This window comes from Camelina sativa, chromosome 9 (assembly GCF_030686135.1).
Source record: "Camelina sativa cultivar CO46 ecotype springtype chromosome 9, ASM3068613v1".
NCBI lineage: Eukaryota > Viridiplantae > Streptophyta > Magnoliopsida > Brassicales > Brassicaceae > Camelina > Camelina sativa.
In genome coordinates this window covers 29,002,359-29,018,774 of record NC_141888.1, presented here as the reverse complement: position 1 = coordinate 29,018,774, position 16,416 = coordinate 29,002,359, and the positions used below count along the sequence as shown (strand labels likewise).

General features: G+C 39.1%; 4 protein-coding genes across 9 annotated transcripts; 3 read left to right on the top strand and 1 right to left on the bottom strand.

The window, feature by feature from the left end:
* The first annotated feature begins 31 nt into the window (after window positions 1-31).
* Window positions 32-2,050, top strand: LOC104711779 (uncharacterized). The gene is made up of 6 exons (XM_010428537.3): window positions 32-371; window positions 767-875; window positions 1,123-1,253; window positions 1,338-1,406; window positions 1,490-1,636; window positions 1,778-2,050. Exons 1-6 carry the CDS (start codon window positions 156-158, stop codon window positions 1,883-1,885), a joined length of 780 nt encoding a protein of 259 aa, XP_010426839.2. The 5' UTR covers window positions 32-155; the 3' UTR covers window positions 1,886-2,050.
* A 368-nt stretch (window positions 2,051-2,418) lies between these two features.
* Window positions 2,419-5,851, top strand: LOC104711778 (RNA pseudouridine synthase 5). Of its 5 annotated transcripts, none has more exons than XM_087466599.1 (14): window positions 2,419-2,607; window positions 2,689-2,749; window positions 2,836-2,863; window positions 2,948-2,994; window positions 3,082-3,240; window positions 3,428-3,593; window positions 3,793-3,877; window positions 3,999-4,083; window positions 4,201-4,276; window positions 4,399-4,466; window positions 4,590-4,659; window positions 5,042-5,126; window positions 5,375-5,471; window positions 5,604-5,851. In XM_087466599.1, the coding sequence occupies exons 5-14, from the start codon at window positions 3,214-3,216 to the stop codon at window positions 5,685-5,687; spliced, it is 843 nt and encodes a 280-aa protein (XP_087322725.1). In that variant the 5' UTR covers window positions 2,419-2,607; window positions 2,689-2,749; window positions 2,836-2,863; window positions 2,948-2,994; window positions 3,082-3,213; the 3' UTR covers window positions 5,688-5,851. The 5 variants fall into 5 exon arrangements, 3 of the variants coding, with proteins under 3 accessions (XP_087322725.1, XP_010426837.1, XP_087322724.1); XR_015566598.1 differs by having other exon boundaries at window positions 2,420-2,607; window positions 3,082-3,172; window positions 4,590-4,655; XM_010428535.3 differs by having other exon boundaries at window positions 2,420-2,607; window positions 3,082-3,172.
* Window positions 5,728-12,719, bottom strand: LOC109124604 (uncharacterized). 2 transcript variants are annotated; one of them, XM_087466596.1, is made up of 5 exons: window positions 12,378-12,719; window positions 11,914-12,279; window positions 10,150-11,292; window positions 8,877-9,947; window positions 5,728-8,563 (listed from the first exon to the last, which is right to left on the bottom strand). In XM_087466596.1, exons 2-5 carry the CDS (start codon window positions 12,116-12,118, stop codon window positions 6,033-6,035), a joined length of 4,950 nt encoding a protein of 1,649 aa, XP_087322722.1. In that variant the 5' UTR covers window positions 12,119-12,279; window positions 12,378-12,719; the 3' UTR covers window positions 5,728-6,032. The 2 variants fall into 2 exon arrangements, with proteins under 2 accessions (XP_087322722.1, XP_087322723.1); XM_087466597.1 differs by having other exon boundaries at window positions 11,914-12,302; window positions 12,378-12,652.
* LOC104711777 (uncharacterized) lies at window positions 12,666-16,355 on the top strand. Its single transcript, XM_010428534.2, has 6 exons — window positions 12,666-13,110; window positions 13,228-13,351; window positions 13,433-13,601; window positions 13,715-13,886; window positions 14,132-14,441; window positions 14,923-16,355. The coding sequence occupies exons 1-6, from the start codon at window positions 13,076-13,078 to the stop codon at window positions 16,135-16,137; spliced, it is 2,025 nt and encodes a 674-aa protein (XP_010426836.2). The 5' UTR covers window positions 12,666-13,075; the 3' UTR covers window positions 16,138-16,355.
* Window positions 16,356-16,416: the final 61 nt, after the last annotated feature.

Genomic DNA, 16,416 nt, shown 5'->3' with positions numbered 1-16,416 from the left:
CTATTTTGGTTTATTTTGACAAGCTTACAATATTACGTAAGAGAGATTAATTAACATAATAAAATGGGGAAAGCTGGCCTCAGGTTAAGTATATAAACAGCGCTTTGAATTCCTCTTGTCTCCATCGTCTCCTCTGTCTAAGAGAGTCTGAGAAAATGGAAGATGTTAAGGTAGAGTTTAAGGAGGTAAAGAAGATTGAGAATGAGGCTTTGGAAACGGGTTTGGCAGAGAGATCGATGTTGCTAATGAAAGCTCCTTCTCTCGTCGCTCGTTCTCTCCAATCTCTTCCTTTTCCTGATGATCCGTACCGTCCTGACGCTAAAGTCATCCTCTACCTCGATCTTATCGCTCACGAGGACGAAGAGACCAAAGTATATATGTTTTACGTCTTTGCGCATTTTTCTATCCTTTCTCTGCATGCGTATCTCGTTTTGTTGATTCTTTCTTCCTCCTCCTCAGCAATGGGAGTGATTCTCTCTCTATTTAGGGTTTTGTTGTACCATTTTTGGAAATTTCATCATTACATTCTCATTTTGATCAGAGGTCACTGAACATAGAATTCTCTGTAATTGGAGAATTGGGTTAAGTGTTATTAAAACCATTTCTGCTAATTAGAGATCTTTCTCTGTTGCCCCTCTAGATGCTTTCTTTGAGTCTCTGCAAATATGCTTTTGGGAATTTTTGAGTTTGCTTTATATGTGAACTTTCTTGTTAGTCAGTGAAGCTGTGTGTAAAAAAACATGTTACTCTTTGGGCTTTTTCACAGTTCGTTATGGAATTAGCTCGAGCTGAATCTGGAAACATGCCAAGGCGTTACACCTTAGATATGTCTAAAGATTTCGTCCCCATGAATGTTTTCTGTGAATCTTCAGATGGTAAGTAGAAACATTTCTCCACACACTGGTATTCTGAAATTATATTACAACGGTTTGGTTCTTTCTATGGCATGAATCTTGGGTTACGTTCGTTTCATAATTGGCATTAACATATCCTTGTTGTTGCCGTTACGATTATAAGATTTGGATCATTATGTGAAGAATTTAGCATTGGTCTGTTCATTTACACTCCAGAGGTGTTCCTGATTTTGTTTGACAGTTGTGTCTTTAACAATGTTCTTTTCAGGAAAGATGTCAGTAGAAGGGAAGATAAAGAACAAATTTGACATGAGGCCTCATAACGAGAACATTGAGAGCTATGGGAGATTGTGCCGTGAAAGAACAAACAAGTACATGGGCAAAAATAGACAGATCCAGGTTGTTGTAAAGATGTGTGTGAGTGACATTGAACAAACCTCCTCTGCATTTTTTCGATGCTCATGTTTCTGGTTTCTTGATCAGGTCATTGATAATGCCAGAGGAATGCATATGAGGCCAATGCCGGGAATGATCATCCCAACTGCGGCTCCTGTATTTATCTTTCCTCAATTGAAACACATACATTACTGTTTCTCAAGGATCTTGAATTTTTAAAAGTCATTCATTTGTATCAGGACAAGAAGAAAATCACAAACAGGACATCAGAGATGAAGAGAACAAGAAGGGACCGTAGAGAGATGGAGGAGGTCATGTTTAATCTCTTCGAAAGACAATCAAATTGGACTCTGAGGCAGCTTATTCAGGAAACTGACCAACCTGAGGTAAGCAGAAAGATATTATTACAGAATTTTTTGTATAGTGCTTGATTGAGAGTTTTGGAAGGAGAAATAAGAAACAAATACCAAAACAATCAAAGTTTCTGTTGCTTGTGAGTAATGGTATGGAATGTGGATTTGGCGTAGCAATTCCTGAAAGACTTGCTGAGAGATCTTTGCATATACAACAACAAAGGGAGCAACCAAGGAACGTATGAGCTGAAGCCTGAGTACAAGAAAGCCACACAGGAGTAGGTTTGGTCAAAAAGGGTTTCAGGTTTTGGATAATAATTAAACTAAGCAATATCTGATTTTCTAGTAAAGGTTAAGCTTAGTTAGCTACATTATTTGTAACTGCTCTTCATGACTATAACAAGAAATGAAGATTCATTCAATACTATGCCTTAAATCTTCACAAAATATTTTCTAGTCATGTTTTGTAAAGTAACCCAGGTTCCAAGCTCATAAATCCTAAAGTTGTGGCTTTACCTGTGCTTTAAGAAATTTTTTACCAACAAAGTAAAAAGATTATATGAAGAATTGTTGGATTCGAGAACTATCTAACCAAAACATTTAACAATTGTCCTACTTTTTTACAAAAGAAAAATTCATAAGTAAACAAGGTTAAACAAAAAAAACTCTTGAAAATTGGTTTTATCAAAAGATTTGAATAACCGAGTTTGGTATGGGCTTCATTAACAAAAACTTGAAACTTTGATAATTAGGTTAAGATTGGTCTATTTCGGTTTGGTTCAATAAATTATACCTCAACTTTTGGGTTTTGATTTGGTTTGATTTACTCGACGACTTTAAAAAAAAAGTTAATGTAAAAACAAATCAAAACAAAAATCTCCCACCGGTGGTCCCGGTTAAGATGTCGCCGCCGCCGTCGCCGTCGCAGCAACGTATCGGATTGCCATGGCCCGAGCTCAACGATGGATTGGAATACAAGGACATCGTCTCATCTTCTGAGTCAGGTCTGCCAACTATTATTTCTTCAGGATACAAAAAGTTTTGGTTATTTGTTTTAAAATTGTGGAATTTTTTTTTGTATACAGAGTTAACGACGGTGTCAGAATTCTACTTCACCAAATACAAGAGCTCAGCTCCATTGCTAGGGTTCTAATCTTCTTCCCCTACTCTTCGTCTACTATATCGTTTTCACGTTTCATTCTTTTAAATTCTTTTTTGATTTTTTTTTTCAGGTGGATTCAACGAATTCAAAACGGACAGGTTTGTTCTTTTATAACACATTTTTGTCACGCTTGTTTCTGGAGAATTTGTGATTTTTATTTCTTGTGTGAAACGTTTTTGCAGATACAAATTGATGGGGAAGTTGTGAAAGATCCAAACACAGTTCTTAAGTTCAGTTTTACCACATTGATTTGAACATTTACAAATTGTTTAGCTTTTGTAAAGTTGTTTCATCTTTTTTTTTGTTTCTGTCTCAGGAGTGGTTCCAAGTTAGTTTACCATAGGCTTCCTTGGAAGGAACCTGACACGCCATACTCGTTAGATATTTTGTATGAAGACGATGATTTGGTAACCTCCTTGCTCTGAACAAAACATAGACAAATCTTGTCATGTTGTTTGCTGCTATATATATACAAGTAATGTACCAATTCAGCTTCCTGTTTGCTTTTTCTTTTGGTGTGCATTTAGGATTTTGCTCTTAACTAATGGTATCTTTCAGTGTTGATTGGAAGTTCCAAATTAAATTTGGTATTGTAATGATATCATTTTGCTCTCAACTTACAGTGTTGTGTGTGTATATTTGGTGGATTTCATATGATGCAGATCGCTTTGAACAAGCCTTCTGGACTTCAAGTATTGCCAGGAGGACTTTTCCAGCAACGGACTTTGTTGACGCAGTTGCAGTGGTGGTTTGGTCAAAAAGATTCTTCCACCGGTGCATGTGAATTACACCCTGTTCCTGTACATCGACTAGGTAGAGGAACATCAGGTTAGTGTATAGACTATTTCATTTGACCAACTAAGATGCTAGTATTCTCTGCACCTTCATAATTTTTGCACTCTTTCACTAGATTTCTCAGTAGACATGGCGAATGCATCTCTACATTGATATCTTTCTATTAGAAATTTGAAAAGATATGTTGCTTTCAATGACTTCATTTGTTTGAGTGGATGGATTCTTTTTTCAGGTATACTTCTCTGCGCAAAGACAAAGCTTGCAAAAACGAAACTGGCAGCTTATTTTGCCGAGGGAACATCTCTTGTCGGGTCCGGGTAAGTTCAAACATTATATCTGGCTTACTTTTTGTCCCAGCTCATTCTTGAAAGATTCTTGGTCTTATATGTATACTTTTCTCACTACGTTCTCAGGAACTAATTTTATTTATTCTTACAGTAACTTGGATCAAAATTGTGGAACCGGAAGAAAACTTACAAAGATATATCGAGCACTGGCAGATGGTATAATTGAAGAAGATGAGGCAAGGCCATATTATTGTTTGTGCTGAGAATTCATTTTCAAATGCTATGAATATATACCTAAATATGCATCGAAATAGCGTCAGTGGACATGATCCTTCTTTATTTACATTTTGAAGGTAGTTATCCAACAGCCTATTGGAGTGGTTCGATATCCTGGGGTCGCAAAAGGATTATATGTTGCTTTTCCGGAAGGTTAGATCTACTATCTTCTACCATTAGCTAGAGTAACAGAATAATCCACACTAATTATGATTTGTTCTCACTATATAGCGCTTTTTGTTTTTTACCTGCTTTTTTTTTTTTGTTTTCGTCAGGCAAACCTGCTTTCAGCAAATTAGCTGTTCTGGCTCGGGACAGGCAAAACAATTGCACGCTAGTTAAGGTTTTCGTCTGTTCTATCTTATTTGTAATGTCATATGTCACAGAAGGATAATGCAGAAAGCGTATGAGATAGTAAAAACCAAAACGAAGTTCTTCACAATCACCTGTTTTTATGCCAAAACAGGTAGAGATACAATCTGGAAGACCACATCAGATCCGGATTCATCTTGCATACATTGGACATCCCTTGGTAGGTAAAAACTTCTGTTTCCTTCTGGTCTGCCACACGTTTTGAGCTGGTATTTTGTGTGGTTTGTGGATATATAGTCAGTCCCTCGTTATAAACAACAAATATTTTCTTGCAGCTTAGTTATTTATCAACTTGGCAGTTGTGGAACACAACTGAATAGAAAGGGTTGGAATCATGTTTTGGTACATAAAAAGGCCTTACTCCCCCTTGATGATTCAACAAGTTATAATTGTGAGCTATATACATATAGTTACAGTCTAGGACATGAGTTGCTTATTGCATAGTCTAGGAAGACTTTTGCTACACATAATGTTAATAGGATATCAGTGTAAGTCAGCAAACATGAACCTTAGAAACAGGTAGCTTACGTTCTGATCAAAGTGCAGGGGACCCTCTTTATGTTGCGGGCGGACGACCAAAGTGCTTTGAAACAGATCTTGTAGATGATGCTGCGGGCTTTGCCGAAGATGGGTACGAACTCGGATCACTTTTCTTCCTGCTTATATTTACCAATACGTTTTCTATATTCCTTAAGCTGTGAATCCTCGGAAATCAAACAATATCCAAGCTAAGAAATGTAGTACAATGTAATCTTATAGGTAGTTAAGTAGTCTCATGTGGAGTGTAGATTGGTCTGTAAACTAGATGCGATAATCTGTTGTGACAAGTGTCGTAATAATATTGAATTAATAAATGCACTATGGCTGAGTATATTGCAGGGGATACAGAAGGCCAAATCAGCCTGTTCCTGGGGATTGTGGATATCATCTGCATGCTCATCAAGTGGAGCTACTTAACCTGTTGAACACTAATAAGGTAACTCATCGAGATCATTCTTAAGCCTCAGTGGTCTATTAGTGTGTTTCCAAAAGTTGACAAGCTTTTTTTCAGATCTCTCAGTCCTTATATATAAACCATCCGATTGTTCATGTCCTTACCATTCTGCAGGTAGTAAAACTTGTAGCTCCACTACCAACAATTCTCCGAACAAGCTCCGAGGCACAAGAAAAAAGTCTACCTCCTGCAAGTTAAGTTGAATTAATCTTTCACTGTACAACATTAGACATGCTTGTTCATCAAGTGTTATCCTTCTTGAAAAACATACAGAGAGCTTCAAACATACAGAGAGCTAAGCTTAGCTCTTAGCTCACTCTGTTATTATCAGCAATATTACAAATACAAACATCAGCTGTGAATTTTTCTGCAGGCACCTAACTTAAGCTTAACGAAAAGAAAAACAAAAATGCCTATATTAACTGACATTCTAAATTTAAAAAAAAAAGATGTTAAAAGAGATATAATACAGATAGGATGGACAAACAAAGAATATGCCAATCCTCCAAAACAAACTAATCATGACCCTAAGAAGCTTTTAAATCACGTGGCTGCCTCTGCTACACCATTTACCCCTCCTATGTTACCTCCATCCTTTGCACTTGAGGCCTCTGCTCTATCTTCGTTAAGCTTCCCAAAGCTCAAAATTCCACCACCATTAACATCCAGCCGAATCTCTTTACCAACTTGCTGCTTAAGATGCGAGGAAAATGCTTCAGGGCAACTTGCAAGCAACTTGGCTGACTCTGGCAAAGATGTGAGCCCGGTTTGAATTCTGTTGCCATCCCAAAAACCGTAGCTCGTAATAGGAACATTCTGAAGGTGTTGCTGATTAATGCAATGGTGTCTTGTATCATGGTCTCTGCTCAAGGTTGATGATGACCTGACACTTCCACAAGGATTGTGTTTTTGTTTTATTCCATTCTCATCAGCAGTAAGTACTGTACCAAACAGCTTCACATCACCATTCTTATCGAGTCTCTCAGTATCAGACAAACTAAACGAATGGCTCCTGCTATGACCAGATCTGCCCTCTTTATGGGATACTGCCAGAGGATTAGGAGCTGAACTAGTACACTTGATGAGTGAGAAACCTTCACATGTACGTTGGGCTTTCACAATCAAATCAGATTTTGACCTACTTATCCTGCTCGGATCTTGGATGACTGATCTCTGGGGAATTTGACAAGATTCCGCATAGTTTGCATTTAGATGACCATTCTGCTCAGGATTTACATGTCCTATCACCTGAAGTTGCCGATCGAATTCCAGATTGTCCTTGGAAGACTGCCACCCCAAGTCATGTGTTTCGACAGCTTGTCCAACAAGAGAATGCCCAGATTTTCCCTCTGTATGGCAATTTGGATTTCCTCGTGGTACACTGACACCTATAGGGTTTTCTGTACACACCTCAATCGGAACATGGTGCAGACACTCAGGGTACTTGAAACCTGAAGGTGCACTTTCAGGTTCAAGGCCAGAATTTCTGGTTCTGTTTGCAGCTTGCATCACTCCATCCTGATTCTTTGAACTAAGTTTAGGGATTGCAGAACCTTGATCTCCTGAGCTTTCTGCAGGGGTTTCCACAATAACATTGGAAAGAACACTTAGGCCACAATACAATGGCTCAGAATATACAGCAACAGATGTTAACACTCCTTCATCAATTTCCATTGACAGTAGGTCATTGCTCTTGCTTTTCCCGGCAGCCTGAGACTGGCTCTCAACAGTATTAATGTCTACCAAATCTCTGCAAGATTCTGAAATTAGACCCGGTAAACCACCATTGATATATGCATTGTTCACGGGATTACTACCGTCTTGCATATATGTCAACCCATTCTCTTGCTCTGATCTACTAAGGTCGGCTTTCACATTTGCAGAGCCTGAATGATTAGCACCATCCTGATTCATATTAAAAGGTGATGTAGGAGAATTCATATCCATCTTTGTGCATATGCCAGAGTTACTCTCTATAGGACAAGGATCTTCCAAATCGCTTCCACCACCCTCATTGCCATTATCAACACTTACAGATGTGCTTACATTTCCAGATCCAGACTGTATAAATTCCAACCCAAGACATTTCCGAACTTTGCTAAAAAAAACCCTACACTGATCCGGAGACCTTGATCCGACATACCTCGATATTGAAGCAAAATTCTTGCCAAATAACGAAAACCCCTGTATAAAGGCAGACCTCTCATCATCTGTCCAATGAATAGGACCCGTTTCCCCACAGCTCTCTTCCGAACATGAGTCATCTTCTTCATTGCTGTTCTCATTATGTAGAGTATGAGATATCCGAGGTTTCTTCACAACAGGGTTAAACTTCAGATGATCCATACACCTCTCTCTCGAGCTCACGGAAGTCCTTAAACAAGAATTTATTTGCTCTGATGACAAAGGACCAACAGCTAACACATCTGCACCAACAGTTCTCTTACGAGGGAAATCAAAACTGTAGGAGCAACCTTCAGAGTTATTTCCATCGTGCTGCAATGAATTAGAACTGCTGCAACCTCTAAGGGTGATCCTTTTGGAAGTGATCGGCCTTGTTGGTGCAACCTTTCCCGCGTTTGCTGCTACAACGGAGACAGCCCCTAAAATTTCAAGAGAGGCAGACCCCATTTCACGTTTCCACTTTTTCCGTGGCGCCAACATGTAGGTATGCTTCCCTTCCTTACCATAAGCACGCTGCTTCTTTATTTTCCCAAAACAATCAGACTTGTGATTTTTGTAGTAGTAATCAACACAGTCCGCAGTTGTCTTTTGGCTAAGATATGAAGCAATCTTCTTGAAATCCTTCCCATGCGATGCTAGCATTTTGAGAAATATCTCTTTCTCCTCTGAGGTCCAAGGATTAATCATTGTTCTTTCCTTCTCAACGTCACATGGATCTTCAACCAGTCCATTGCTAGAGATAAACCTCGACATCACCCTCTCTTTCTCATCCAAAATCATAGCAGGCATTCTCAAAATGTCTCTAATAGGCTTTAGATGGGTACCCGGAAGTAGCTTTTCCATATAACTTACAAGTTCAGTTGTGGGGACTACACTATCCCTTCTTGGAGCTGCACATGTAGAGTAAAACAGTTATTAGCTTCAAAATTTGATGAAAAAAAAAGACATCAAATTTGATCATTATCCCAAATTGTAGATTGTTTCTCTCAGAAATTCACGCCCTTGACAAATCACACATTTCAAGTCCTACAACTAAGTCAGTATTTACCTCAGGAAAAGCGAGAAAAATTAAACAGAATTAAATGCTCTACAGAAGGACATACCAAGACTGACACCTTACTATGACTATATAAAAGACAAACCACAAAAAGCATAAAGTACCAGAGTAGATAGAAGAGAGAAAAAGAGATTTGAAAACTTTACCTGAAGAAGAGAACCTCAGGCGTACAGGTTGGGGAAGCTTCAGATATCCTCCATTTTTTGCATTCGGATATAGTTCTGTTTTTTTGCTAGACTTTGATTGGTACTTTGTTGACGCTAGCTGATGCAAATCTTTCTTCCATGAGAGTTGAAACGCTTTAAACTGAAGGAGCAAAATTTTCTCCCGAGCTCGCAAAAGCTCTACCCTATCTGCAATTTTTTCTTTGACATGAGAATCAAACTGCGTATGACATATGCTGGGGAATCTTGAGTCATCAAACGAACAGAAATTTCTTGGAAGCAATTCATTGAATACTCCAGAAGATTCACAGGCATATTTCTTATTGGAAGAATACAACGTAGCACAGAGTAAGTCCACATTGGAGGCCATGCTATCATCAGCAGCCGAGAGCTCAATAGTTTCCGGATTGACAAAAGCAGGTGTGTTAATCTCTTTGGAAGAACCAGCTGCCTTCATAGACGGCATTGGCAGTAAATCTTCATTGCTTTCGACAGTGGCAAAAGACTGGGATAGGGATTTAACTTCTCCAGGATTATCTTCAAAAACATCAGGAACCTTGGCTAAACCGGACTGATGAACAGGAGATCTCACCAGTGATTCAGCAACAGAGGGAGCTGCTACCTTAGGACCTAAAATACAAGAAGCTTCCTTCTCCTTGGGCACATTTGCATCTCCCTCACAAAAGTGTGAACTGGGTCCAACAACATGGCAGTGTCTTTCACCTTCAAGCTTTAGTGCCCTATATTTGTTTTCAAGGAGATCAATTTCCAATTCAGTCATCTCCACAGCTTTCAAAATTTCACTTTTCCAGGAAAGTAATCTGTTCATTGATGTCAATTGGACAGAACTGGAATCCCCTGTACCAGGATCATCAGTGCAAAGCAACTCATTGAGCAAACAGCCAAAACGTTCCATTGAGATGTTATCGAGCTCCTCTATATTGATTGGAAATTGTTCAAGGTGAAAACTAGACACGGGACTAGGTGAACGGCACATGTTACTGACATCACAAGCAGCTATAGCCGCCTTCGCAGATGATTTATCTGCAAACCCTGCAGACACACACAAAAACAAAAGTAAGTTACATTGTCCCCTGGAGAAGATATGGAGTGAATGTATAAAAAAACAAGTGGAAAAAACATGGTAGAAAGAGAAAGGGAAATCAGTGTCTACAGGAACAGATACATGATGGAAGAACTCCAAGTAAAGTTGAGAATAGCATGCAGAGGGAAACATTAACAAACTGTAGCATACCTGGTGATGAACTGCAAGCTACAGAGGATGGAGTTGTAGGGGAACCATAATCTGGAACAGTGGCTGCGGTAGGACTTTTATCAGCAATACTTTTGTTCAAAGAATGCAGTTCCTCTGAACCGTTCTCCAACAATGTTGTTCCATCTTCATTTGTGTTAACATCAACTCTCTTTTTCTCATATTTTGCAAGGCCCTCACCCCACCCGAGACGTTGTTTCTTTCTAGAACTCATCTCCTCAGAAAGATGAGTAGTTGTGGCACAGGCAGTAGCATCTCCTGAAGAAGATTGGGTCACAGTAACAGTTTTAGGAAGAGCCTCAGTCTTCCGATCACTGGAGTCAACAGCCCCCAAGCTTTTTAAGCTACTTGAATGACTAAAACCTGAACTCTGAGATGCAAAACTCCCAGAACTGTTCCACAGTGGAAGTTTCCCAATTGCTCCCAGAGCACTCTCCTTTGCACATTTCCTAGCACCGTCTAAATCACTGATACCATGTAACCTATTATCTTCTTGCGGGTCTTTCATGTGAGGCTGTTCCCAAGTCCCCTCCAGCTCTGCATTGAGGATTGGGGGATCTAATGAATTATCATTAGCTATCCTTCGACCATACATCAAATCATTGCATTGCTTTGCTGGAGAAGAAACCTTACTGCCATAATTGTTCTCGGAAGAAGGCCGTTCAAACAAGCTAACACAGTCAGAATGAGGATCTGAAGGAAGTGATAGCCTTTGATCTGAAAATTTCTGCTCACTTTTGAACTTAAGTGACCGTACTGGGGTATAGACCTCAGTGTCCGGCTGATGAGCAGAGTTGGTTGGATCGAAAGAGTTCACGGCAGTAGTATGAGTATCAGAAGCGTGTAGCGGCCTTTCATCAACTGACCTCCGACCATTTCTAATACCAAATGGCCTCTCAAAACTTCTAGAAGATCCGTTGCTCATCTCCCATGTATTGCATTTCCATTCCTTCTGGCTTACAGAAACTCTATCATCCCTGCAATTCCGGGTATATCTCCAGTCTCCACGTGATGCAGATGGCCTATAGTAATCATTGTCAAAAATACGGGCACTGGACCGAGAAGATGTGTATCCATGACTACTCTCCTCCGCAAACTGGTGCCGTCCACCCTGCTTACCATGACCTTCAGAAAAAATAAAAGTGAAGATTAAGGAATCTGAGAATCAAAAACTAAAGTAAGACCTATGTACATCAAAATATATAACTTGCAAAATTAAAAAAACAAAGGCGAAACATGTAATATAAGATTCCCCAAAAGTCAGTCAAAACTGAGGATCATCCTAACGAGAAATCAATTTTAGGAGACAAAAAAAAAATGCAAGATTATTGACTTATCTTCATCCAAATCTATAACATGTAAAACTAAAACTAACAGCACTCCACGCTGTTAGGCTCTAATATCCGTTTCAAGATTCATGAACACAACTGAAGCTACAAAAAGTCCTATCGCTATCAAACTATATCAACCTGAGTAATAAAAAATTGCGCCCTTTCAAGAGTAAACATCATGAATTCACTTCATGTCAATCCTCAGAGCTGGGGTAATGCTCCCAAAAAAAAACCTAAACTCAATCTAAGAAACAAGGATTTGCTTCTAAATCAACCAGCCCTCTGTTTTTTTTAAAAAAGGGAAAAGTAAATATCTAACAAATCCATAAAAATAGAATCTACCAAAAACAGAGCCGGCGGATTCAAAGCCCTAATTAGAGAGAACAAAAAAAAAAGAGAGGGTAGGGGGACTTACAAGAAGAAGAAGAAGAAGAAGGCCGGCGGAAGTCACCACCAGATCCCCAGCGAGAAAACTCGCGGGGAACATGGTGAGAAGAAGGAGTAGAAGAAGGAGAATCCCTCCATCTAAAAGGCGAATCAAAAGAAGAAGGTTCAGGCCTATCGTGTTTCCTCTGCCTCAAGAGCTCTTTCCGATCCCACGATGCGTGATCCTGCGGCATCAAGTTATCCAGAAGAATCGCATATGAGTAACCCCTCCCTTTAACTCCAGATTCCCCCCCCTTCCCGTCGTCACCAAAAAAGAGATAAGGCCTCGAAACAAAACAAAATCAAGAGCGCAGCAGCTGGAGGGGAGGAAACCAAAATCAATGGAAGGCTTCTTCTGAAAAAACAATAAAAATCAAACTAGGGTTTCGTCAATCCGAAGTAAACCCAGAAAACAGAATCAAAAACAAGACGGAGGAAGGTGGTGGTGGAAACCTGTAGAAGAGAGAGAGAGAGAGAGCCCAAAGCTGTATTGTATAACAACAACACTAGTGAGAAAGAGAAGGAAGGAAGAGATTTCACCGGTGCTAAAAAAGAAGAAAGAGGTTTCCTTTAATTTCGGGGTTGAAAAAGTGGGATTTATATCGGCGATTTCTCTGTGTATTATGTATTTTAGCTCCCCCAAAACCAAAAAACAAAAACCAAAAGATAGAGAAGAAGAAGGAAGGATGAAAGAGAAAAAAAAATATAATTATCCCTCTCTCTCTCTCTCTCTCTCTCTCTCTCTCTCTCTCTCTCTGTAACCTAAAGATGCCAATTAAACTCTATTTCATTTTCTTTTTCGCGTCCGCTCTCTCTTCTTTTTTCTTTTATATATTTATTTTTTTAAAATTGTAAATATGGCCAAAAAGTAAAAATTAAAAAAAATGATTTTACTTTTTTTTTTTCGATCAAATCAATATGACTTTGTCTACTACAACGAAAGTATTATATTAACAATTAGTAAATAATTATAACCAATGAGAAGAGTGATAATTATTTTAATTTAAAATTTAAAATAAAAACTTTATCTTCTTCATTGACTTGGGTTAGTTGATTGATTAAGCAGAGAGAGAGAGAGACGCCTTCACACCGCAGGCTCTTCTCTTAAAAAGATCTTTTCTTTTTGTTTGGGTCTTCTTCTTCGTTGTGAGATGGCGCATCAAGACAACTTTGTTCATCATCATCGGTATAGTTCCTGTCTCTTTTTTTGTTTTCTTCCACATCGTATCACATTTGGAAGCTGGTTTTTGATCTGTTATTAGGAGTTGATGTTTGGTTTTTTTGGTGCATTGTATATATATAGGTCTATTGATTCAGACGCACGAGATCCTACTTCAAGAACTATTGAATTTCTTCGTGCTCGTTTACTTGCTGAAAGAGCTGTTTCCAAGAGTGCTAGAGCTAAGCTTGATGGACTCGCTGATAAAGTTTGTCTTCCTTTGTGTTTTCCCAGTGAAGAGTTCTTTTTTTTCTTTTAAAAGCTTATGTCTTTGTCTTAATCTTGTTAGGTAGCAGAGCTAGAGGAACAGCTAAAGATTGTATCTTTACAGAGAAGAAAGGCTGAACAGGCAACTGCTGAAGTTCTTGCGATCCTGGAAGAAAATGGATACACTGATGTCTCTGATGATTATGATGATTCCAACTCTGACCATGAATGTTACTCTCAGACAAATTCAGGTAAGTGTTCTATCTGAGTGGAGCAAAGTTTTTCTTAAGTTATATTGAATTTGGTGGGAGGGTTTAATGAGATCGAACAAGCTCTCAGTTTTGGATGTTTATTTCTTTTCTAGTGTTTGGCAAAAGTTTATCCTGGAAAGGTCGCAGGAGGGAACCGGCTTCTTCTGACAAGATCAAGGATAACCGGAATAGGAGAAACCTTAGAGGTTTCGAGTCTCCTTATTTTTCCTCACCGAGACACCGACAAGGGAGATCTTGTCGGCAAATAAGACGCAGTGAATCAAGGTCTGTTTGTTATCTTTAGCTGCTCAGTGATGAGTAGCTATCATTGTGTGCTTGCCAATCAATAACCAAATTGTGCAAGCATTTCTTAGAGACATGTGCTTAGTTATTTGAGATTGAAGGTGTTCTATCTCTTGTTATATACATCATAGATTGGCCTGGTGGACTTATTGGTAAAGCTATTGTAAAACTTTCTTACATATACAGTATGTTGTGTATTATATAACCAACATTTTTGTACTTTTCAGAATTGCATCTGAAGATTACAAGAGAGATGGAAACTCAGTTGATTTTCAAGAAAATGGAGTTCGCACTGAAGTTCTTCCTCAAACGATTGAAGAAGCATCCAAAACCGTGGTTGATGGTACTGCTGTGAAGGGAGACGAAAGTTTGAACAAGTTGTCAAATTCAAACGGTTTAGACAAGGATTACAGTATGGACATCAACTTGGAGAGAGCGTTAGAGAATCGTGCCCAGGTTATCGGGTCTTTCGAAGATATGGAAGAGACTCAAAGGGAATGGGAGACAAATTTCAGAGAGAATAAATCATCTGCCCTGGTATGCCCTATGTCTCAGGTTTTGACCTCTTAATAAGGATCTTATATGTGAACTACAACATCAGTCTGTGATTATGGTATTTTCATGCTTAAATGAATAAAAACTTCAAAGTTCAAAATGTTTAAAAGGGAGTTCCAGATTTACGTGGGGTTGATAATTAGGCATATATTTCACTTTTTCTGCATTTGATTCACTAGCTTAGCATCCATCACGAAAATGCATGAGAATACATCGAGTTTTTTTATCTGTCTTCTTTCCATTGTGATAAAAAGTTATGGAATTGTTTGTTTTCCTTCTTCTTTATATTCACTCTTTCCTTCTTCTTAATATTCATTCTCTCATATAACTATCTTGTTCACAAATATGAAAAAGGTCCAATTAAATTTAGCCTCGGTCATACACACAACAAGTAAAGTTAGCCAAACAGATCAACAATTTCTATGAGTTCATCCTGATCAACATTTCTTGTCCAAACTTGCAGGATTTATGTGATGTAGGAAACCATTCAGATGTGACGGATGAAAGTAATGGGGAAAAGGCCCAAGCTCAGCTTCAAGATTCTATGGTAGCCCTCTCACTCCGTGATACAAGGTCTATAGCCAATGAAGTTGACTTTAGGGAACCGTCTGAATCTTTGTCGCATGGTTCGCCTGATAATTCAGTAACATCACCTGATAAGTGTTGCAAAAGTTGCGGTTCCAGATCTGTGGAACAAGATGCTTCTCCTTCTGGAGACAAAGGAAAACAAATTTCTGAGAGCCCTAAAAGTGAGTATTCCCATTCACACAGCTGTAAAGGTATCATTGAGCACTCTTCATCAACTACTCGGTCACCTCCTGTAACACAGGGTTCCTTTTACAGTACTACCACTACTACCCAGAAAGTAGAGTATCCAATAGTTCCGCTGAAAGAGGAGAAGGCTGATACTTGTGAAACTGTACTCACCGCACTAAAGCAAGCTAAGTTGTCTCTGCAAGAGAAAGTCAATAGCCTACATATCAGAAAACCTGATTGTCTCTCTGAAAGCTCATATCCTTCAACTCCAGGTTCATATATGAACACATACGCACTACCAATAGAACCCGCATTTAGTACTAAACCATCTCTCCCTGCTTCCAACATTGGGTCCATGGTAGAGTTTCCTGTTGACTGCGCTGGACTGTTCCGTGTACCCACTGTTTTTCCATCTGATGCTTCAAATAGAAACAATATTCTAGCTTCAAGTTCTCAGAAAGCTATTGTTACCCATATGCCTGAGCGAGACATTGCCCTAGTACCTGGAAATCTCCTAAATGCTGGCTTCCAAAGCCAAGTAGAAACTAGTCCTCCTTTGTCAGTGGATGACCGACTTTTGACCACCCCATACATCGGTGGACCAAAACTGTGGTCCAGCTTCAGGGCAGATGGTCCACCGATGGTTGATGTTCCAGGATTCAGACTTTGTAAAGGTACATCAAGAGTTTCAGGCGGTGCAATCTCTGGTGGAACATCTGGTTTTGAAGGTAACCAAGTATCCTCTACTAGCTTCAACTTAGATAGACGAGCAAGTACATATACTCCCGTGAATCCTAGTAGAAGCTTGTATCCCGATTCAGTTCAAAGTAGTAGAGAATTGTATTCGACTCCTTATTACACCCGCCCGATTCGGCTGCCTCCTACTGGTGGTTCAGATGATGGCTTATTTAGGCGAGTATGATTGATTCTGCTGGATGCTTGTGATCAAACCTGCATACCGTTATTGGTCATTTTAGAGTGTTGTTGTATACACTGTTTGTAGGCCTTTGTATGGATTTGGCAGAAACAGCGTCAAAAACTGTAAAGAGAGATGCAAAACTTGTGTATTTGATTCATAACTCTGTAACCCCATAGGATCTTGGTCGTTGATAATGTATGAAATCCCGTTTTATTGATTAAGTTTGTGCGTTCATATGATCAATTTATGTTATTTAACAGGCCAATATGTGCAAAACGATGA

What these genes read in the sequence shown, in the direction of transcription:
- LOC104711779 (XM_010428537.3), top strand. Translation starts at nt 156, where the DNA reads ATGGAAGATGTTAAGGTAGAGTTTAAGGAGGTAAAGAAGATTGAGAAT. An exon ending in TTTCTGTGAATCTTCAGATG is followed by an intron (nt 876 to 1,122) that starts GTAAGTAGAAAC and finishes TGTTCTTTTCAG; the next exon opens with GAAAGATGTCAGTAGAAGGG. An exon ending in TCATCCCAACTGCGGCTCCT is followed by an intron (nt 1,407 to 1,489) that starts GTATTTATCTTT and finishes CATTTGTATCAG; the next exon opens with GACAAGAAGAAAATCACAAA.
- LOC104711778 (XM_087466598.1), top strand. Translation starts at nt 2,505, where the DNA reads ATGTCGCCGCCGCCGTCGCCGTCGCAGCAACGTATCGGATTGCCATGG. An exon ending in GATCCAAACACAGTTCTTAA is followed by an intron (nt 2,995 to 3,081) that starts GTTCAGTTTTAC and finishes TTTCTGTCTCAG; the next exon opens with GAGTGGTTCCAAGTTAGTTT. An exon ending in CATTGGACATCCCTTGGTAG is followed by an intron (nt 4,660 to 5,041) that starts GTAAAAACTTCT and finishes ATCAAAGTGCAG; the next exon opens with GGGACCCTCTTTATGTTGCG.
- LOC109124604 (XM_087466596.1), bottom strand. Translation starts at nt 12,118, where the DNA reads ATGCCGCAGGATCACGCATCGTGGGATCGGAAAGAGCTCTTGAGGCAG. An exon ending in TTCTTCTTCTTCTTCTTCTT is followed by an intron (nt 11,293 to 11,913) that starts GTAAGTCCCCCT and finishes TTTTTTCTGAAG; the next exon opens with GTCATGGTAAGCAGGGTGGA. An exon ending in CCTGAGGTTCTCTTCTTCAG is followed by an intron (nt 8,564 to 8,876) that starts GTAAAGTTTTCA and finishes CTACATGTGCAG; the next exon opens with CTCCAAGAAGGGATAGTGTA.
- LOC104711777 (XM_010428534.2), top strand. Translation starts at nt 13,076, where the DNA reads ATGGCGCATCAAGACAACTTTGTTCATCATCATCG. An exon ending in TTACTCTCAGACAAATTCAG is followed by an intron (nt 13,602 to 13,714) that starts GTAAGTGTTCTA and finishes TTTCTTTTCTAG; the next exon opens with TGTTTGGCAAAAGTTTATCC. An exon ending in AGAATAAATCATCTGCCCTG is followed by an intron (nt 14,442 to 14,922) that starts GTATGCCCTATG and finishes CCAAACTTGCAG; the next exon opens with GATTTATGTGATGTAGGAAA.